We start from the raw sequence: 24,487 nt of genomic DNA, 5'->3' as shown, positions 1-24,487 counted from the left end.
GTTTTTAAAATCGTTTTAGTCGGGTGACATGTTCATAAACTTGTGTCACACCAAAACCTCACGAGCGCGATCGCAGGTATAACGAGAGAGAGACGGACCGATCTCCCGTTTCATCTCGAGCGCTGCCACTGCATTATGTTATCACGTAAACATCTCGATCGTAAACCTACTTTACAAACAACCAATTTTTTTGATATCAAATAATTCAAAAATCCGCGCCCATTGAACGATGCGGGAGGCCGCCCGCGCGTGCGCACTTTGTTTTCTGAAAAAACTCTACCAATATAGTAAACTTTTATTAGGTACTGATTGTATGTGTATTACTTAAAGTTTAACTGACTTCGTAAAATAATAATACTAAAATAAATGGTTTTGTTGTTTTTTGATTTGGCATTTTTATTTGAAAGAATACGATTAACAGTCGTCTCTGTTAAATGTTGGTAACTTTTTATGCATAATTCACTATTTATTTTTCTACCAAGCCATCGATATCGGTATCGGTATCGGTATCGCCGATACATTACTACAAATATCGGTATCGGTATCGTATCGGCAAAATCATGTATCGTTACATCCCTAGTTTGAACTTTCATCAATGAGAATTTTGCCAAATGAGCGAATAAATCTAAAATGTTAATGATGTTTATTTAATACATTTGAATGTAATATTAAGGTCATGTACGTTTATTTTAGACACATTGAACTACAATCAAATTCTTGAAGAATAGTGTAGCATAAAATTATTTTAGTTATATGTAAAATCAATCCAAGCAGACACTAAAAACTCGTAGTCATGCTATTAGGTACTACTACATGCTATTACTACATGCTACTAAAAATACATACTAAAAAGGCCGAACAAATTCAGATTCTTTATCTGCATCAGTAGACACGTCTACTCCCAAATATAAAAATATAACTCAAAAGGGATTTCGTTCCAGCAATGCTAGGTTCGCTCAGAATGAAAATTTGCCAATAAATCTAAGAATAAATCCATGCTGACCTGCGTTCCACCTTTGTTACAGTAGCTGCATTCAGCTGATTCTCCATATTTTATACTTGTTTGAAAATGAAGAATCCCAGTAGAAATATTATAAACGCGAAACTTCGTAAGAATGTTTGGATGTTATGATCTTTTACGCAAAAAACTCGGTATGAAATTTTGTGGTAGATAGTTTAAATTATAGTCTGGATTAGTACATGCTACTTTTTACTCAGGTACCATGTGTGTGACGTTTCCTCTTGTGTCGGGGGTTGACAGTTTTTGTGATAGGAAAAACGCGAGTGATGCTGCAGTTTCCACCTAGTTTCTGATGAAATGAAATGAAATGATTTATAATCTATGGTGGATCTTTCTTATGAAAGATTATCAGATTTCATGAAAAAGTAAATTTTAACCAACATTGAAATACTGCTTATTTCCTTTAAAGTATAACTTCTTAAAGATCAAAGGCATTTTAAACGCAATATGCAGCAGGTATACACAGAGAGACAGGAAACAATATTGTATATTACACAAGGCTCGTTTATATTCAGGGCTGGTCACGGGAACAGTATATACGTGGCGGCGGCTCCGGAGATCGAGGCTCTGGTCGGCTCCACGGCGTACATGGACTGTAAAGTGGACGCCCTGCACGATAAACTGGTAATAAGTATGTTCCTAGTATTTGATATATCAGTCAATTCAGAGAAAAATTTCTTAACATGAAATTATCCAGACTGTAGCATATGCAATGCGTGTGTTTTAGCTGAAATTTCATGTAGTTCTTTAAATTGAAGTAATGAAAAAAAAAACCTATTGATATCTAGTAGAAAATTATAGATGCCTACCGATATTCCTTTTATTTTATTAAGAAGGTAATTTATAATTTCATTTCAGTCTATTTTAGACTTCAATAATCCAGATTTCTATATTTTATTGTTAGAAAAGTATGGGGGATATATTATGGTATTAAGCTATCTCTCAGTTAGAAATATTTACTTATTTTCTTTCCAATTTCGCATAGAATAGGTACAGGCTTTGTATTTTTCAAAACTAATCCTATAGTGTACCTATTTCATATTTTCATCTATAAATAGGTTAAAATATATTGCCATATTTTTTAACATGTCGCTACACGAGAGCATAAGAAACATAATTATTATACAATAAAGTATATTAAAACAATGATATTAGTTATTACTGCTGTAATTTTCATTTACATTCCTTGCATAGAATTTCGCTTTTCGTAAAACAGTTCTCATCAATAATAATTAAAGAATTATTAAGAAATAGACGTATCAAATAAAATGGAGATATCTTCAAAATGAAATATAATATTTTTACTTTTGCGTTACGTAATCCAATACAAGAAACTCGTACTAGAATATTCCGGCATTTATGGTTCGAGCATCAAATAATACGTTTTACGTGAACTGAAATTCTAGGTATCGTGGGTTCGTCGGAAAAGCGACGAAGCACCTATGGAACTTCTTACAACAGGCACACAACTATATACAGCTGATGACAGGTAATCGTATAAATTTCAACGAGAACGATATACTGCAATGAAGAAAGAATTTAAAGACGATAAAATGCTAGATCATTGCAATTGAATTTAGTTATTGTAGGTCTTCCATCTTTCTCTGAATTCGAAAGTGGGAAAATAAATCAATGTTTGAATGTAAATACTTGCGAAAAATAATAAAAATTCACACTTTATTGTAATTTATTATCTACTAACTGTAGTATACCTACCACGTTACCAGGTAAAATTTCAAATGACCAAGCCCAATTAGCATTAAAAAGCATCACCTTGAATCCTCAATTTAGGAACTGTCCTAATTATTTGTATTCCATTTATTTATCAGGTATTCAGCCCGCTTCATTCCGCCTGACATTTGGCGGTTGGAGGTGAAGTCAGTAAGGCCGACAGACGCGGCATTCTATGATTGCCAGCTGTCCGCCCATCCGCCGCGGACAGCTCGAGTCACTTTGAGAGTGCCTGGTTGGTTTTATTTTTAATTGAAATGTAATTATCTGAGCTATGTACATCGGAAGATTTTACTTCAGGTATTTGAGGTCTTGTGGCATATTATAGTAGTAGGTCAGTTTTAAGGAACTGATTAAATTTGAGATGACATGATTAATAAGTAACAGATAAGGTAGAAAAACGTAAATTTTCCGAAAAATGTTAAATATTTTTTAAATTACTGACTGCAATTAATATTGCAGAATAACTGATATTGCAGCTTTAGAATTTTTTAGAATTTTTAGAACTTTCATCGTCCCGTAGATACCTTGTGTTTAAATTTACTTATACCTATTTAGGTAGTAATCTCTGTCCTTAATCCTGATACACTTAGCTAAGTCATCAGTCAGTAGATAGTACATTTATATAACGAGGAGTATTTCGTGGTTATAGCCATTTAGATGATTGCTCCCCGAACCGTGATACAAGTTTAAGATCGATTTGCTGAATCTCTTGGGATTTCATGGGTTATTTTTTGTGATTTCATTTTCGCTCATCTTATTTTTAGTATGAATTAATATAATATAAAGGAAGCCATTAGCATCTTCATGTAATGTGATCACTTATGTGATTCCATCAAAAGTTAACGTAGATATTTGAATTCACGGATCTCATAATTTACTAGAAACGTGTATTTTTCACAAAAACAGTCTTCTCAGAATTATTTTAACTTTTTTATAATATCAAGGGCCCCCTTCTTCAGCCAGGTTTTTAAAAATATAATTATCTAGATTTAAGAATTGACTTTAATCTACCAATGTGAGATCTGTTCCTTAAAAAAAATTCACAATGCAATTTAAATCGTAACAATTACGTCAAAATTTCCAAATAATCGTTATTTAGAAATTTGGACTCTATTGAATGAATCCATTTTGCACGCCTCATAAGCGAAGCGTTGAGGTGGGTACTACTGTCACTTCGCGCAAAACATCTGATTTTTCAAACTTAAAATGTCTTTATGTATCATACATTGCACTTGTAAGATAATACATACACACACATATTAAGAAAAAACACTATTTTTAACGTTCATGATATTTTTGATGTCATTTTTGTTATTTAAACTAGTTAAAAAACAGTTTAAAAAAGTTCTGTCTTGGACGTCCGTGTGTCTGTATGTGCGGATCCTTTTTCTTGTTAACACGATAGCGACCGAAATACTTTACTAATCGAGTCTTTTTTTTCTCTTACGCTTGAGTATGCTCAGGAATAGAACCCTTTCATTTTTCAGGGTCTGATTCGATGTGGTTTAATTGAATAAATAAACAAAAATAATAATTAATAAATATTTATTAAAAAAAAATTATGAGGCGTGCACTTTTGGATTTTCCAAATTATTTATATGTTAATATCAATTTCAGTGTCCAATATTGTTTCAGAAGTGTCAGTTAAGATAGTAGACGGTGCTGGTGCCGTGGTCTCAGAGCAGGTGTGTGAGGTTGGCAGCACTGTAGCTCTACGGTGTGAAGTTAGGGGGCTCAAGATGGAGGGCGGCCCCTCTCTGCTGTGGCACCGGCGGGAGTTCCTACTTAATGATGATACGACTAGAGGTGGAATTAGGTGAGCTGTGAAGATGTGATAGTTTTATTGTCTTGTAATTTGTTAAGATAACGTGTGGCTACATGATATCGTCCTACTTTGCTTGATATAGTTAGGTATTTTCCTGAACTCTATTTTTTTCGAAAATTGACGTCTCTTATCCTATATTAAACTCTTATTGACCTACAAACCTGCAAATTTGTATAATTTGTCTGCATTTACAAAGAAAAATTGTTTATTATTCATGATATCTTTGTTAAAAAAAGCTGTTATCTATGTTTGTATTGTGTGAAATCGTTCCTCTAAAGTAAAAATGATGGACTTTTTTCATAGCGTGCGCACGGAATTTGGCGCAAACGGCGCGAACTCCGTGCTACGAGTGGCGCGCGTGCGCGGCGACGACGCAGGCCGCTACTCGTGCAGCGTGTCTCGCGCGCCGCCGCCCGCGCCCCAGCCCGCGCACGTCATGCTGCATGTTATAAAAGGTTTGTTATTAAGCTATGGCATAGCTTCTATCGCAGGCCTTGAGCGTGGGGACTGATTCGAGAAGTTCCGTAACGAAAAAACCTCACGCTCCCGACTCCGACGGGCTCGGAGGTGTGGCTTGAAGGCATACTATGCAATAGCTTTACCGGGGCAGTCCTCGAGTGCCACACGTCTTTTTTATGTTTTTATATTAAAGTAGGCAAATGAGCGTGCAAGTAAACTGATGGTAAGCCACCATCACAGTCCATGAGCATTTTCAGAGATAGGACCCACGGCAAATGGATTGCGTCGGGCAACGCATTACGTTACGTCGTTTTGTTTAGAATAGATTTACCACACATCATTTATTTTTACATAATATTATCCTAGGTAATCCATTCTGATAATTTTGATTTCTGAAACAGTGACACAATTCGCAATGAAGAGTACTCGACTTACATTCGCATCAAATAATCCCAAACACCTGAACATCTAGTTATACACGAGTGCGTATAAATTGAAAAATCAATAAATTCCACGCCATAAGTACGTTCGAAAGCTCGCAATTATTCGTTCCGATGCAACGCGTTAATTAATTTGTTTATTTGCGATTGGAACTTTCGCTTTTGTGTACTAGTTTCTGGTTTTAGAGTTAACTTTGTGTTTATACAGCCGTCGGTTGCACTCATTAGATTCGCAGCGTGGTATTCGATAGTTGATTTTCCTTTTAGAATTTCTTTGAAGTGAATGTTGTGTATGTCGTCTGTTTGAGATGGTAATTTGTCCTTTTCTATAGAGGATTATCTGCAACAATTGTGTTCATTTTGTAATTTGTGCGCATTGTATGTTACCTGTAAATATTTCTGACGTTGAACATTTTCATAATGTATTGTGAATCAAAGCAAATGGATGTAGATAGAGTTGAGAAATACGTAGAGACATAATAATATTTGAATAAAGATGTTTAGTAGTTCGTTAGGTATTGTTTTTATGTTATAACTCTGTGCCTCCAGTGAATAAGGGAGTAAGACGAGTTATTCCCTTTGGTTTTTATTGCACCATTGGATTCAGCTCGTCAAAATACACAACATATCAAAAGGTCATATCTCTAGCTGCGTCCTAACCCATTTTTTCGAATGACCCAAACGGTATAAGTAGGGTGTGATTAACGGTATAAGTTACCTTATCCATCATTTTAGGCAATCGCAAAGGAACTATTCGTCTCGAGTCAAAAGTACCCACGAACACAAAGACGTATGTGTAGTTATACTTTTTGAATAAAGACATAATTCATTTTGTTCCATCAGTCCTAACACTATTTTAGTATAAACGCATTTGTGTCATTTTTCTAACATGAGCATAAAGGAACAACTCTTTTAGTGTCATTGGTTCAAGTGACGACATGAGACAGTTTGGCATTAATGCCGTGTTGCTATTGGTCTATTAATTGAATACTGCACGGAAGCAACACACCATACCTATTCCTTATTATTTTTAAATCGTTTTTTTTCAATAAATCTCCAACAACAAATCTTTATATTTTTTAAAAAAGGTATTTATCAGTTAACTTGGGATACTAATATATTTCTACGGAAATTAACTATTTTTTGCAATAGATATTAAAAATACAGTTAACACATTAAGTGCATTTAATGATATTATACTCTTTGTTTATATAAATACAGAACGATAATTGAATCATCTAAAAGCCAACAAAAATGTTAAACTTATATTTTCTTCTTAAATAATTGGGTAAGTTTTTAAAAAAAAAACTCGTTTTTATTTTTTTTTTTAAATTATCTAACTACAATAATCTAGACAATAATATTATAGTCTATAATAGTCGCATAAAAAAAAGTATTTATAACCAGGCTTGACAATAATTATGAATATTGTTTTCTCCGCATATAGCGTTTTAGCCACTGTGCTTTGGTAATTTGCCTTTTTTATAGGAAAAAAATCCGCAATATCGATACTTCTTTGGTCCTGCATTTTCGTAAACATTTTATGGATACTCTGGTACCACATATTTTGAAAAAATTGGGCTATTGTCACGTAGAGTCTCTTCAAAGTGCGTGCCACAAGTCGTATTTGCATCCAAGGCACCTTCAAATCTGTGCTTAATTTTGCATAAAATCTTTGCGGCTCATTGTATTTTCTTTATTTATCTACATTATATTGATATTATATGATATAGACATTGTTAAAATTCTATATCATGCCGTAAAAAATCGCCACTGACCACCTATAACTTTTCCTGTATTAACTGAACATACAGGAATATGGTTTTCGGTCTTCTCTTATCTCTTTATAGCGCTTGTATCCTCAATGTATACCACCATGACATTGTGGCGTTGCCACTTTTATTATCTATATTTTACGAAACGGAACGCACTTGATCGAATTTTAAATTGATTCGACGATTAATTTTCACTAGGACAATAGTTAATACGCAAAACGCAATACGCAGTTGATACGTATTTAATACCAATACTCAATGATTTTCTCCTGCTAACCTGTACAGACTAGGCTCATTGTGGTGACTGGTGAAACATTGTATAGCATTAACAACATAGTACTGTATTATTGAAAGATCGATTAAACGTTTATTTTACAATCTACGACTTTCATTATACATGGGTAACAAAACCCCATAACATATTCGGTTTTACTCCGGACAACATCTTCAGCCACCCAATCCCCTTGCTTGAAGTCCAAATCCAGCGGAGGACAATAATCGTCATTTACTAAAATTTAAGGTTTTTCGTCCTAGTATAAAAGTTGTCTGGATCCCATTTTATACACAATCTATAGTATAATACTATAGATATCAAACGTGATGATATGAAACGTGACTTGGAAAAAAATTATTCAAATAAATCACAAAATAAAAATTTGAAACAATCTTAAAAGTTACGAAAAGCCCAATTATACGTCAAAATGACGCACAACATCCTCTTTACAACCAAATGGCGGAATTTACCTGGATGAGCCAACTATGTACTGCTAGGTCCCGACGGCTAATAAGTTGGTTCTGGATTTTGCAGCGATTTGATGGTAAATATAGAAGAGTTCATACGTCAAATTTACGTAGATTGGACTTCTAGGGTTAAATGCATAAATACCTAAATGTTGCTTTGTTTTTATTATCTAATAACGAAAAAAAACCCGTTGATTTCATTCGTTTTTCAAGCTACGTGCATAGTTTTTCCACTAAAATGCCTCAATTGAGTCATAAAGTACACAAATTTCAAGCATAATAAGTCACATCATTTCTATAAAACCAAAACTGGCAATAATATAAGTCGTGTTGTGCGATTATGAACATAGTGCATAAGGGCATAAGTCGTTATATTGCAAAGAGTAAAAAAAAAATTATGTGAATACATTGAGTTATTCCATGAAGTACTCGTTCATAAGGCCACAACTACAAAAAAACATGAAAAAAGTATATTTATAGGGTTGTTACAATATGTGTTCCTATGTAAAAATATAGTCTAACATCATATCTTACACATACAAGCTTAAAATTTTGAATTACTAAAGATTTAGTATTGATATACAGTTTTTTGTCTCTCCTGAAAAGTGCTGTTTTTGAGTTATTCCCTTATTCACTGGAGGCACAGAACTTAATTGCTTCAGAAGTTTTATACTCATGAGTCCACAACTTAAAACGCAAATCAAAATGCAATCTTTTTACTACTACTTACCTAACATTAGGACAAAATGAATATTGTCTAATGTCTAATTATATCATATTCTAGTCAAGACATTTTTTTTTTTTTTTTTTTTTTATTTTATTTTATTTGCAACACAAACACATATAACAATAATATAGGTACAATACTTATTACACTTTAAACCTTAATGACTAATTGTTATTGCAATAACATGTGTTGACTACTAGACTATAAATTACAATCACTTACACATAAATAAAGAGTTATCAATATACTAACTAATAGATAATAGGTAATTTAAAATGGGAAATGGTTTAAAACTACAAGAGACAAATTACTAATCTATTGAAGGACTTGCGACAGCATAGTAAGGTTGTCAAATAGGCATTTCCGAAATCTAATAGGTTTACTCCCGATAATGTCAAGATCTGGTATTATCTCGCACAACTTATTGTAATTTGTGCAGATTCTGTTTAGAGTGCTATAATATGCTCTTTGGGTGCGGTGGACTGGTAATGTGAAAGTTCGATTATTTCGATTACTTCTAAGTGGTATATGAAAGGAGATTTGGGAAAGAGCTGCAGTGGACAGTTGACCACATATAATTTTATTTAGAAATATTAATTCCAATATTTTTCGACGATCTGACAGTTTTACTTGTTTAAAATAAGATAATCTTTCCTCATAAGTATGAAGCATTTTGTTAAGATGAAACCGATATGAAAGTATTCTCATAAATTTGATTTGAATTTTTTCTTAATTTTTTATATGAATCAAATAAAAGGGGGACCAAATCATACTTGCATATTCCAATTTGCTACGAATGAGAGAGTTAAAAAGACAAATATAAGATTTAGGATTCCGGAAACCCTTACATGAACGTAAAATAAACCCTAGTAATCTGTTACATGATTTATAAATATGTGTATAATGTTCCAAAAATGAGAGTTTGCTATCAAGGATAATTCCTAAATCACGTACGTTTGACTTCCATATCAGATTTTTAGCATTTATAGAGTAATTATATTTTATTTTTACTGTCGTACTACCAAATTCCATAACATAGCATTTGTCTACATTAAGAAACATATCATTTGTATCACACCAATCTTTTAATTTATTCAAATCATTTTGCAGTTCAATGCAGTCATTTATAGTGAAAATTTTTCTAAATATTTTTAAATCATCAGCATAAAGTAAACAATTTGATGAGAAATTATTGCACAAATCATTTATAAAAATCACAAATAATAAAGGGCCCAGATTTGAGCCCTGAGGAACACCCGATAATACAGATATAGGACGAGAATAACTTCCAAGTATTCTAACTATCTGAGATCTATTTAATATATATGAAGAGAGCCAGCGCAGCAAATTACCGCGGATTCCTTCGCAGAATAGTTTACCAAGTAGTCGCCTATGATTAACCTTATCGAAGGCTTTCCTAAAGTCTGTATATATAGAATGGACTTGTACTTGACTATTTAACGCCCCATGAATAAAATTTGTATATTCTAAAAGATTCGTCGTTGTAGATTTTTGTTTCACAAAGCCGTGTTGTTTCGTGCTAATAGCCGGTTTAATAAAAAAGAATAAATGATCATACACTAAAGCCTCTAATATTTTTGAAAAACATGAAAGAATGCTAATTGGTCTATAATTTTCACAGTTAGTTACATCACCATCCTTATGCACAGGTACTACGTGAGCAGTTTTCCAGATAGTCGGAAATTTGCCTTGATTTATTGAGAGGTTATAAATAATGTAAAGAGGTTCAACAAGACCTTGCATGCACTCCTTTATAAATAAAGGGGATATACGGTCAGGACCTGGACCCTTATTAATATCGACATTTTTAAGATGTTGTTTTATGCTTTGTTTATCTATTTGAATATTGTGCAATGTAAAATTAGACCTATCGACACTATCAACTTCTAGTATGTGATTACCTGATGAGTCTTTTTCCCAGACAGATGAAAAGAACTCTGCGAACATATTACTTATTTCAATATCTGTACGTGCTGAACGATTACCCAGAGTAAGCGTGGGAGGAACGGACGAAGCGCGTTTTTTGTTTTTAATGTAAGACCAAAAAAGTTTTGTAGATTGGGGTAAAGATTCTTCTATTGATTTCTTATAGTTACGTTCACATGTTCTGATAAGGCGTTTTGCTCGCTTGCGTAAAAGAGAAAAAGTATCATAGTCCCGTGGATTACCGAATATTCTAAATTTTGTGTGATATTTTTCTTTTTCTCTCAGACATTTCTTAAGGGCGTTACTGAACCAAACAGGAGTTTGTGCGTTTCCGTGAACATTGCATCTTTTATAAGGTGTATTATTTTTAATTACAATATAAAGTAGCTCATAAAATTTATTTACATATTCGTCCACATCGATAAAACCTTTAAATTCATTATTCCAATTTATATTATTCAAAAATTTCTTGCATTCTGTAAAATTACACTTTCTAAAATTAAAAGAATCAGATATCTTGTAATTAGACTTACGTTTTTTAGGTGTAGAAATATATACCTTAAAAGGAGGATGATGTCTATCTTCGTTTATTAAAGGATCTACATTTTCTGTTTTTAATCCCATAATATTCGTAAGGAAAAGATCAAGTACTCTATTATTTACGTTAACTATTTTGTTTAATTGATGTAAGCTGCCTATAGACATTATATCAACAAGAGCCTTAGCCTTATGAGATAGAGATCCTTGCATAAAATTTAAATCGTGACTCCAGTCTATTTCTGGAATATTAAAATCACCAATAATTATAACCTGCTTATCATTTTCAGTGAGTACCTGTGTACATGTTTCAAAATAGTGTTCATAGATTTGCTTAGGTACATCAGGTGGGAGATAAACTAAACCAATAATTATTTCAGTAACATTACCTATTCTAAGAGATAGCCAAATGTCCTCTGCAGAGCTCTCCCAGGTCTGGTGACGCACAGCGGGTATCTCTTTTTTAACCGCTATTAAAACCCCACCGCCGTCCACCTTTCTACATTGTGACGTATAGCGATCTCTACGGAAGACGGTATACCTATTGTCAAACAACTCACTATCGCAAATACCTTCATTTAGATTTGTTTCACAAAAGCATATAACATCATAGTTCTCTATTAAAATTTGAGAGAAAATCTCGTTAGTTTTACTTCTTATTCTATTTACGTTTTGATAGTATATTAAAAGATCCATTACTAATTTAAATAGTTAAAACAATACTTAAATACCGATCAGAGTAACATTGATAAAAAAAAATATACATATATAATTAATTACGCAATTTATCAAGTGATTGTGTATTTTTAACATAAATGACACCAGAGTTATCATTCTTTCGTAAATATATCTTAGAATATTTAACCCAAGCATATTTGAATCCACATTCTTTTTTAAACGCACGAGTTTCTGCATATAACAACTTCTGTTCTGGAGGCAAATGTTCGTTTACATAGACTCTTGAGGATTCGCCTACGATGCCAAGTAGTGAAGAACATAATAAGTCTTGGGGATGTGTATTATTATATCTTTTAACAGCAGATATAAGATTGTCTCTATGGCGCGGTGAAGGTAGAGTAACTATGATATTGCGAGGTCTAGTAGACTTGCTATCCATTTTTGCAACGCGGCGGCAAGAAACAATGTCAGAATCATTTATAGATACGGATACTGTTTGACACAATTTTGTAAAAATTTTTACTAAATTTTCATTTTTGCGCTCCGGAACTGATTGAATTTCGATATTTTGACTGCGTGTTAGTTTATCAGAATCATTTATTTTCTTTTTGAGAAAAGCTACTTCATTTTGCATTTCAATGACACCCAATTCTAGAGTATGAATAGACTTATTTATGTTCTTTATAGATGTCTTAAGCTCCAATTGTTCATTTTGCAGCAAATCTGTAGTTGCAGTAAAATCTTGTTTCAAACGTTCAATCTCTCCAAATATTTCCTTTCTCAAAACATCCTGTAAGCTTTCGCGTAATTCCCGTATTTTAATATCCAATGTATTATTTAAAATTTCTTGAATGCGGTCGAAAGACATAGATTCAGTATTAATAGGACTTTGGAATTCATCAGTTATTTGTATATTTTTATTCGGTGGAGAAACAGAGCATGCCGCGTCTGACTGTCCAGACATGCAAGGAGAACATAACCATTTAGATCTAGGCTGATCTTGCCCAATTTTTACGCAATCTGCATGATATTGATGACTGCAAGAACTGCATTTTATTCTTTTTTGAGTAACGAGTATGCTTATTTTACATTTAGAGCATAATACCATCTTGGCGTGAAAGTTAATAACTTATGGGGTATATTCAATTAAATATGCAATCAGATGATGAAAACAGAATTTAAATTTAACAGTTTAAAAAAAAATATAAGTTGAAAAAACTTCCCAAATTATTTCTTATAGTTTATCTGTACTATAATATATTTATTATCTGTTTAATTTGTTGTGATCTATAATGATTGATGCGGTTTTGTTATTATCTGTGCTGTTTAACTTGACAGTTGTTAATAGAGGGTGCAGACCAATATGACACTTAATCACAAGTGAAGTCATTCAAAACTGTGCGAATATTGCTTAACAATATATCTTTGTAGCGTACAAATCATCACTTGAAGTTATTTTTAACTGCCCGCACAATTCAAAATAATAATGTTCCAACACAAGATAAAACTGTTATTTTTACGTTAACAACACATTTATTTAATGTAATGTTCACTAGTAAATATTTAATATAGTATAATATAATAATAGTTTTATTTGTAATCTTCGCATCTTACAATCAGCAATCATGGCACGTGGTAGAAAATATAGAAGGCTCAAGGGAAATTAATAAATGAGAAAAATGAAATGAGTTTTTCCACTGTAAGACAGTGATTTATATAATGTTATTTGCATATGCTTGCATATTAGCAATGTGAGCCTAAAATACCCCATATTATATCCATAGCATTAATATTTTGAGTGGTTCTTGTAAGCTCTTGGATTTCGTATTTGCATTTTAGAAACACAATTCTATTTGGATAACGTTTTTGGCCTTTGTTACTAAGTAGGTGTTATGAACTCTAAAAATTGTAGATGCTACTTCATTTAATTTTAAACTAAATGCGCCCCGCGGTTTCACCAGCTCCGCGCGCTCCTATTGACCTTAGCGTGATTCCATCCTCGTGCCTTCCTTCTCGATAAATGGTCTATCTAATCCCAAAAAAATCGGACTTGTAGTTCCTGAGATTAGCACGTTCAACAAACAACAAACAAACTAATAAACTCTTCAGCTTTATATAACAAATAATATTAAAAAAAAAGTGTTCATTAATTTAATTAAAAATGTAAAAGAAGCATGTACGTATTTTCATGATTAATTTATTGAGTTTTTCTCATGAATCAGTATTATACCTACGTACCTATAAAAGTAACAATAAGGATAATTTCTACCATTAATATAACTTATATAAATAGTAAATACCTATTATAATAATACAATTGTTCGCAGGAGAGAGTCTAGCAGAGCTACATCAAGGCGTCAATTCAAACAGACTGGACTGCGCCCTCGCCGCGTGGCTGGCGCTGTGCGTCGTTTTACAAGCTATCTACATTGTTTAACAATAAATTATTCGTATTATTACTTTGTTTTATTTCAAACAAGCTTTTATTAACTGACAATATCAATTTTAAAAGTAAACTGGTTTTTCGCAACAGTTTTTCTGGCTCACCAGATTTTCTGGCGCACCATGAAGAAAGACAAATTTCCAATTAAATTAACTTTAAACCACACTTTAAACTATTGAGAGGATTGTTTTCATAAAAAATGCGTTTATAATCTGTATGTTTAATCTAATTTTATTCACTAGTTTCACTACTGAGATCTCAATCAAAATAATGAAAAAAAAAGAAATAATTGTAAAAATGAAATTTGAAGAGCTTATAATATGATTACAAAAGCTCGTTATGTCGCCACTGCTCATTTACATTGTCGTTTACATAATACATATTAATATGTATGGGCTTACATCTGCCAGTCATATTATTCACTAACATTATTTTACACTAGATTTCCGCCTGCGGCTTCGCCCGCGTTTTCAAAGGAAAACCCGCATAGCTCTCATTCCCGTGGGATTTCCGGGATAAAACCTATCCTATGTGTTAATCCAAGTTACCTTCTATATGTGTACTAAATTTCATTGTGATCGGTTCAGTAGTTTATGCGTGAAAACCATACATACATACATACATACATACAAACCTTTCCTCTTTATAATATTAGTATAGATAAATATAATTGGTTACAAGATATCAATCCTGACAATCTTCACTTCTCAGGAACACATTTTCTACATATATATTTTATAAAATAAATACATGGATTTTATACAAATAACTCAGTTACAAATTCAGTTACACAGATGAAAAATTACACAAACGATGTAAAGGAGAATGGGCATTTTACTATAGAAGTTGGGCCTGAACCCTTGAGTTGGACCAATACACATGAGATATTGTTTTTATAATAGATCATAACACATACATAACGGGAAAAATATATATAAAAAAATAATCAACCGGGTTTTTGTACAGTCACATCAAGTTTTATTTCTTTGTGTTTAATATTTTTTGCAATAAATAACTGTTATAAGACAATGACAATATCTTTATATTACTCCAATTCACTTTCACTTACAAATACGTACTAATCTTAAGCCTTCTAATAAACGAAATACACTAATATTATGTTTTGTAACAGGTACCTATACCGTGTTTATTATAATTCAACGTAGTTAGACGTTTTTGTGGTTAAACTCAGTCACTCCAGTGACATTTTGATTTATATTTACTTCACTCGAATTAAAAACACCGCTATTGTGCGCAAAATAATAGCCAAATAAATAAAACTTTTTGCCTTGACTGTACAAGAACCCGGTTGATTTATTTTTTTATTTTATTTTTTTCGTAAGGTATGTGTAATGATAACAATATTTCGTGTGTATTGGTCCTAGCCCAAGTTTCAGGCCCAATTTGCCCATTCTCCTTTTTTCTCGAATATTTAACGTTATAAAGTCGAGCTCCAGTTACATTTGCCGACGATTGTTATTCGCGTAATAAGAAAAATACGTTTCCTCCCGACCTATTCAGAAAAGTTACCCGAAAGAGAAATTTTTGAGAATTTCACACTAGAATGACGGTAGAATAATAGAAGGAGCATATTTCCATATTTATGAGGGAACAGTAACTAAGTTTCTATTAAACGTTATTGTTTAAGGTTCGTCAAGGCTCTTCGCTGTTTATCAAATTATGGTACATCCTTCGCATTTGGAGTGATTTGCATACCATTTGGCCTTTTTCATGGAGTGTTATTGAAGTGAAAATAGTTTTTATTTTTAGACGAAAAATAGAGAAATTTCTCATTCACGGAAAATATTTTAATTTTTAAAGGGGATTATATTACACGTTAGTGTTTAAATTCTTCGAATAACTTATTTTCGTTACAAGTTTTAGTCCAATTTCAGTCATATCGGTTCTTCACCTTTTGTGTTAACGAAACAAAATCACGAAATCAGCTTACTGTATAAACTTTAGATTTATATTAAATTTATAACTTATAAAAGCAGCAATTCTTTTAAAACATTATAAAGAAAAAAAATAAGAAAATTCTATAAGCTTAAAATGACCTTTCTATAGAGATAAACGCTAGATAATTTGGTTTATATCAGTGAAAGAAGAAACAGGGCTTCTACCTACCTTGCTGGCTAGTTACTTCCTAAGAAACCCTTTCAACTAAGTTTATCAGATATCAGATATATCTGCACCCGACTCTGAACACTATCCGCTTTATTAATGTAAAACTAGTCTCCAACACACCGACTAAAACACAACAATTTATACAGTTCAACGATTATTTTCCAGAATATTCTAGAACATACTTGAATTCTATATGCAGCATATAATCAAATTGTCACATCTATACCGGACCTTGATATATTCTTTGGATCTCTTGCACAATACAAACATAAAATTATTAATTGCTTGATTAATAATAATTATTAAAATAAAGTATAAAATAATTGTAAAAATACTTAATTATAGATAACATTAATTAAAATAAAATTCATAAATAATTCTATATAATTTCGAGAACTATCTATCTATTATTGTAAATGCTGTGTACACCTTTCATTGATAAGTACATAATAATATTAATTAATTAATAATGTTAATTTTATCAGTGTCAAATGTATTTATTGTTGGTGTGCCAAATTAAAATAAATAAATAAATAAATAAATAAATTCTATACTATTTCGTAAACATTTTATACGGTTCAACGGTTATTTTCCAGAATATTCTAGAACATTCTAGAACGATATTCTCATACATTCCATTGATAGTGTAGGTGAAGACGCCAGCAGTCCACCGCATTCGATGTCTATTGATGCTATAGAAATGTTTCCTTTCAATACAAAGTACACGTTTAGGATCACAGCTATCAATGCTTTAACTTTTGAATTTTAAACCTAGAAACGTTCACAGGCTCAAAATATCAGTTCTTTTGTGTGCACACAATGCTATGCAATTAGTGTATTTTGAACGTATTTTTTAGTATCTAGTTATCACTAGATACCTTGTTTCATTATCATGAAACACTACCTATGTTACAGTTATTTGATATACCTACTATACAATTGTATTTGAAAAGTTTTGTATTTCGAAACGAAGTCAATTGAAATATAAATATTGCAAAGTAAAACAGATTCGAAGTTTTGAAATTATTTTGAAAAATACAAATTGAAATCAAGGCTCGCCTTTACATTGATAATATGAAATGCGACTCTAAAAACAATATTACGTAGTAAGTATCTTTAGATATAAGCTATAACTATTACTATATTATAAACATAAATACTCATGTGCCACAGTTTTATTTTTCATTTATGCGTAGGTACAATAGACTTCATTATATGCATAAAACGTAACACAATATTTCTATAAAGATACACAAAGCAACCATTTATGTATATTATCTTCGAAATATACCTACTTTTAAAGGCGAAAGCTGCCATATTTTTTACTCGGATCACGAAATATATCCGATACGCCTATCCCTTAGAGAAATACGGTATCTCATGAGCAAATACAAATTTTACCCAAATATAACGATATTTGGGTAACATTCGTTGCGTTGTATGACTGTATAATGATCAAACAATACATTTCCGTTATATTGGGTTCTCATTTAATTGAGAGTTTTGTTTGTGTTGGAAATTGTAATTATTTATATGGTTACGATTACGAATAGAGTTGTAATACCAAGATGGGAGTGTGTAGAAATATAATAGATTACTAGCTGTGCCGCGCGGTATCACCCCCGTGGCTCCGCTCCTGTTGGCCTAAGCGTGATGATATAGCCTATAGCCTTCCTCGATAAATAGGCTATCTAACACTGAAATAATTTTTCAAATCGGACCAGTAGTTCCCGAGATTAATGCGTTCAAACAAACAAACAAACTCTTCAGCTTTATAATATTAGTGTAGATTATGAGCTTCACTACATAGTATAAAACAAAGTCGCTTTCTCTGTCCCTATGTCCCTTTGTATGCTTAAATATTTAAAAGTACGCAACGGATTTTCATGCGGTTTTTTTTAATAGATAGAGTGATTCAAGAGGAAAGTTTTTGTATATAATTTATTAGGTTTTAGACAAAGCGGGCGAAGCCGCGGGCGGTAAGCTAGTTTCCAACAATTAAGTAGAATGTAGGTACATACTGCCTCTGTTACCGGATCCTTATAAACTTTCTTAGTTCTATTTTTTAATTTTTTATCAAACCTTGTCCTGTCACACACAAAAAGTATTATCCAATTTGGAGCAGACGTTCACAAGTATGCATGTATATTTCGGCTTTTTGTAGGTATTATCTATACTAATATTATAAAGAGGAAAAGTTTGTAATTATGTAATTATGTATGTATGCAGAGGCGGCTCGCCCTAAGGAGCGCTGGTGCAGTGAACTCCCATAAATAATTATAATAAAATCATACTCCTTAATTTAATTATTAACATTAATTATTACTATTTAAAATCAATCGTAATCTTTAAAACTACTGTTAATACCCATGAATATATCCATTATCCATCATTCCATCATCCCATACACCTGTATAATAACCTACTGTATTATGTAACGCGCGAAGCGGAGCGCTCACGATTGCGCTCCAATGAAAAAAGATTTAGTACATTTCCTAATACGAAATCCAATAGGAGTGAAAGAGAGGGTTTTGCCAGAGCCCTGCGCGTGAAACAAAAGATTTTCTATGGAAAAGTAGCAAAATTCGGAGCGCCGCACCCGCAAACGTTGCCGGTTCGTTTTTACCGCCCGGCAGGACAGCGATTGCGACGTTGCCAGTTGCCACGTCTATAATATAAACAAACACTCGACTCTCGAGTCAACTTCAATGCACGCGCGTGATTCATGCAATTTTCTAATTAAAATTATAAAATACGTGTTGAAATAGCCTGTAGTTATCAGTATTACTTGTGAGTGTTAAAATGAACAATAATTATAATGTGGCGTTCATTAAAAAGTGTGATAAAACGTTACAAATTCGGCTTGAATGGACGGCTAAGGGACCGCCACGGCCTGAACTTGATCTTACGCAAAAATGTACGACAAAAACGAAAACATATAGTTACGCGTGTGTTTAAATCTGAACAATATGTGAAAACACCGTGGTTGTGTGGTTGTGATGAAAGCAACAACAGATATTTACGAATGTCTTGTCGCTTTAAGTTATAGATATTTTTGCACACCAAAAAGAAAGACGTATGTATTTCCTTTATAAGTAATTTTTTTGATAAATGTACTGCTTTACACCATGTATTTTCAGTGTTTTATTTCAAGTGAACACCCATAAAATTTTGTCACGAGCGTCTGTATGTATGTATTGTTTTCACGCATAAACCTCTTAACCGATTTGGCACAGACAATCTTTAGACCCTGAGAAAGAACATAGGCTACCTTTTATTGCGAAAAATGTACCACGGGCGAAGCCGGGGCGGACCGCTAGTCACAGATAATATAAAACTTTATTATGTAACAGCAAACGAATGTTTCTTTCAAGGAAAATGCTAATATCCAAGCAAACTTATTGGAAATAAACTTCGTAGCTAATTAAAGATGTATTGCCTATCGCTAGGGGATCGATTGGATTCATAAAGAATTAATGCCTCGGAACTAACGCGAGGTGTGATAATTGAGGAAAATAAGACATATGTAGTAGGGAAAAGTTTCACATTTCTTCGTGGCTTTGGTTAATTAAATAAATAAATAAGCTTTATTAATCCATAAGATACAGTTACAGTTTAGTTAGTTGATTACAGCTTTTGTTTCAGTTTAAGTACACTATAAGAGAAAATAAAAACAAAAATTAGATTACATTACTAAGTTATGGACTCCGTACGGGTAAAAGCCTCCCCCAAAGAATGCCACTTGTCCCTGTCTTGGGCTGAGTTCAGCCAATTTCTGCCAGCAACTGCTACTATTTCATCAGCCCATCTGGCCCTTGGTCGACCTCTTGTTCGACTTTTGAGTATTTTCCTTATTTTTTGACATATTATAGTGGAGCTTGGAGTTCACATTGGAGTTATTTATATCCAAAAAGTGTGTATGATGCTGATAAGAATAGATAAGTTATGAGTCATTATAAAAATATGTTTATTTCAAAACTGTTCACTGGCACCGAATTTTCCGAGTTGGTATTGAGCAAAAATAGCCAATGACACTCAAAATATAATGTAAATTCCTATTGATAAAATAACTTTACTCAATCCAGAGATTAATAATACAAACTCACAAAACTGTTTATAATAATAGTAAATATCGTTTCAATTATTTAATTTTAGCTTTATCTGCTGCAGGCAGGAAGGCAAGGAAGGAAGTGCCAAACAAACTACGTAGAAAATTGTTTCAACATTGTCAATGGAGAGGGATCTTGAACGTGGTCAATCCATATGTGAACAATTTATTTATTATTTTTATTGAAAAAACAGAGTAAAACCTTTCTAGAATCTAGATAGATAGGTACGCTAATTTTTGAAGCTAGTAGCATCTTTATCATAAGGTCAAAGTATAAACAAAGATTTTAATTACAAAGATTTAATTTATATTATGTACATATAAATTTGAAATTCCTTTACAAATATATTCCTATTGGATCTGTACTTAATTAAAGAAAACATAGAATTACTGTAGGCGTACCCTTAATGAAACTTAGCTCCAAAGAAATATCAGTACCTTTCATCTTATTTTGTGTCAAATTATTCCTTAGCTCTAATTTTAATTATTTATTTGCCAGAGTATTGTATACACTATACACGTGTATCATTTTCGTTGATTATAAAGAAACCACATATCAAGTTGCTTTTACCTGTGTGACATTTATAAAATTATTTATAGTACTTACGTAGGATTACGAATATATTATGGGATAAAAAAAAATGTTGTGTGTTTTTATGAAACCACGGTAAAAGTGAAACTGTTCGAACGGTTTCGAACACTGCTTTGTGTAGCGCATGTCGCGTGACGGTCGGCTGCCGAGTAGGCATACCTACTCGGCAGCCGCGATACACGCGACATGCGCTACACAGACCAAAAAGTTTGAGACGATGTAATAAAAGTTTCACTTTAAAACATATAAAATGCTACCTATTTATAAATATCATTTAAGTATCATTTTTGAAAAGCTGTCCCTATGTATGCTTAGACCTTTAAACTAGGCAACGGATTTTGATGCGGTTTCTTTTATAGATTGGCTGATTCAAGAAGAAGGTTTTAGTATATAATTTATAAGGTTTTAGATAAAGCGGGCGAAACCGCGGGCGGAAAGCTAGTACAGAATAAAATAGAAAATATAAGCATTAGATTGTGATTTAACTCGAATAATTTGTACAAATCAAGCACAAAGCTAACTCACGTTAAAACAAATTAACAATGACACAATCAGTGGTTTAATATAATTACTTACGAGGAATTTTCACCAAAACGTTGATGTGGCCGACTAAATTAATTTAACTTGGCAACTATCGATCATGCTAAACTAGCCGCTCCGCGCGGTTTCACCCCCGTGGCTCCTCTCCTGTTAGTCGTAGCGTGATGGTATATAGCCTATAGCCTTCCTCGATAAATGAGCTATCTAACACCGAAAGAATTTTTCAAATCGGACCAGTAGTTCCCGAGATTAGCGCGTTCAAACAAACAAACAAACAAACAAACTTTTCAGCTTTATAATATTAGTATAGATAAAGAAATTAAAACGTCAATATTAGCTCCACCTGCATGTTAGTATTAAACTCGTTACCGACTCCTTTACTCGAATTTGACCCACTTTTAACGGACATATTTAATTCAAACTTTCTACACTTATCAATGTCCGGTGACAATACAATAGTTTCATGAAAAATAAATAGTGATAAAATTGTTTTTTTTCTTTTAGTTGCGTGAATCGCCTACCGCTTTTTGGTTTTTTTTTTTATTTAATTTTAGACTTGAGATTTTGTTCCACATAACCGTGTAGTTTGAGCTAACTTTAATTCATTTTTGCTTCTTCCAACCATTCTTCCGTGTGAGCCTACAGTATTTTTTGAATTCATTTGATATAAGATATAAATATAATAGTTATTGACTAGAATAAATGAATACTAAAAATGTACTAAATACATATTATGTAGATTGTGTTCCTTTATGGTACGGGAGTTAGCAACGTTTTAAAAAAAATCATTTTAGTAGGTATAGTTGGGTTTTTGATATACTGTTTCTCTTGCTATTTCGGTTAGAGTCCGGGCTGTCTGGCTGGCAGTAGTGGTTGCGTTTATTGGTGCGCACAGGAAAATATACTTAACTTTAAAGTCATTTATTAACGCGAAATTTTTAATCTTTTGCCTTTAGATAGATCCATCAGACATATTTTTTTTATTGCAAGACGTTTTTTTCGTTGTTAAATAGGTGCCATACGCAATTTTTTTATTTCAAAATAATTAAAATGTCATCGAAATACGTGAAATTACATCCTATAGGCAAAAGATTAATAATTACGCGTTAATAAATGACTTTAAATTAAGGATATTTTCCTGTGCAGATAAGATGCGCACTAATAAACGCAACCACTGTGGCCAGCCAGACAGCCCGGACTCTAACCGAAATAGAAAGAGAAACAGTATATCAAAGAACCAAGTATTCTAAAATTCTCTCTTGTCAACGTTGCTACCTCCTATACGATTGATTATATCGGATATAAACGAAGATTATAACTTAGAAGACATTAAAAAGTGGTAAAGACGATAATGAAATTTTAAGCGTGCGTATCCTGAATCTACTAAAATCTGGATCATCCATGAATATTTTACAGAAAGCTTTACCTACAAATACCTATTAAAAAGGTTTCTTACGTAGTAAATCAAGATTTTAATATCATAGAGTACTCCATATAATAAATAAATAATAAATAAATAAATATATCATGAAAATTTTCACACACGGCACAATCTGATCCCTTAATAAGCTTTCGCTTGTGTACATATATAATTTTGAAATAAATACTTTATATAAGTATTTATTTAAAAATTACCTCATGTGTTACCTCAGGTGTTAATTACCATATAGGTAATTAACACCCAGACAGAGAGCAAACATCTATGTTCATCACACAAATATTTGCCCCGGGTGGGAATCGAACCTGGGGCCTTAGACAAAGTAACAAATACAAAACGATAACGAAGTTAGAAATCGCAAAAATGTATGGGATTGACATTAGATAGACCACGTGATCTAACGCGGCGTATGTCAATCCCATACATTTTTGCGATTTCTAACTTCGTTATCGTTTTGTAATTGTTACTTTGTCTACAGGGCCTGACTTGGAAGGCAGGGCCACTACCAACCAAGCCAACCGGTCAGTCAAATTTTTATAAATTACTAGCGGTCCGCCCCGGCTTCGCCCGTGGTACATATTTCGCAATAAAAAGTGGCCTATATCCTTTCTCGGGTATCAAAATATCTCTATACCAAATTTCATGCAAATTGGTTCAGTAGTTAAGGCGTGATTGAGTAACAGACAGACAGACAGAGTTACTTTCGCATTTATAATATTAGTATTGATTATAAGTTATAATAATTTCATAAAGTATATAAGAAATAGCGATGTTTTTAATAACTACCTTTTCCATTACATACAAAATATATTGTTACTTAAACGTTATAAATTCCACGTGATATATTGTCTCTATTTTTAAGTTTTTAAGAAACTTTGGACAATTCTCCACGCGGGGCTTCTTGTGATTTGTGACCAACTTAAATTAATTTCAACTTTACAGTGTTTGGGAGTTTGTTAATAAATTATGCTTTAATAACTGCTTTTTGGTAACAGAGATAAAATAATTATATTTGTAACATTAACTGAATTAAAAAGTTGTTTCCATTAACTCATTATTATCGTTAAACAAAAATATAAATGGCAAGTTGACACCGGAATAATGGTGTCGATTCCGTTTAAAAATTAAATTGGCAAAACAATAGTCAAATAAGTGGGTATTATAATCAAATTGTACTAAAAATATACATAAGTTCGCTGTGGATATAGTTAGAATAAAATATTTGAATTCCCCACTTCATTGCTTTTTTTAATGATATTTCATTACTTACCAAAATAAGATTATATTAAAAAATGCACAATTACCTTATTAATATACAGATAAAATATATAAATTTTAACAATTAATGATAATAA

At 32.4% G+C, this 24,487-nt stretch overlaps 1 protein-coding gene across 1 annotated transcript in view; it reads left to right on the top strand.

Annotated features, from left to right (window-relative positions):
* Nucleotides 1-14,338, top strand: part of LOC149906094 (uncharacterized) — a 54,907-nt gene extending 40,569 nt beyond the window's left edge. The window contains exons 4-9 of the mRNA XM_090105441.1: nucleotides 1,537-1,645; nucleotides 2,428-2,510; nucleotides 2,851-2,987; nucleotides 4,391-4,571; nucleotides 4,884-5,035; nucleotides 14,212-14,338. Coding sequence (XP_089961567.1) covers nucleotides 1,537-1,645; nucleotides 2,428-2,510; nucleotides 2,851-2,987; nucleotides 4,391-4,571; nucleotides 4,884-5,035; nucleotides 14,212-14,321 — 772 coding nt within the window. The 3' untranslated portion in view covers nucleotides 14,322-14,338. The remainder of the gene's footprint in view (nucleotides 1-1,536; nucleotides 1,646-2,427; nucleotides 2,511-2,850; nucleotides 2,988-4,390; nucleotides 4,572-4,883; nucleotides 5,036-14,211) is intronic.
* The last annotated feature ends 10,149 nt before the right edge of the window (nucleotides 14,339-24,487 follow it).

This window comes from Colias eurytheme, chromosome 9, assembly GCF_061535395.1.
Source record: "Colias eurytheme isolate Ceu_HAF_F1 chromosome 9, ilColEury1 Martin Lab GWU primary, whole genome shotgun sequence".
In the NCBI taxonomy this organism is placed as follows: domain Eukaryota; kingdom Metazoa; phylum Arthropoda; class Insecta; order Lepidoptera; family Pieridae; genus Colias; species Colias eurytheme.
Note: the sequence above shows the minus strand (reverse complement) of the source record. Positions and strands in the feature narration are given on the sequence as shown.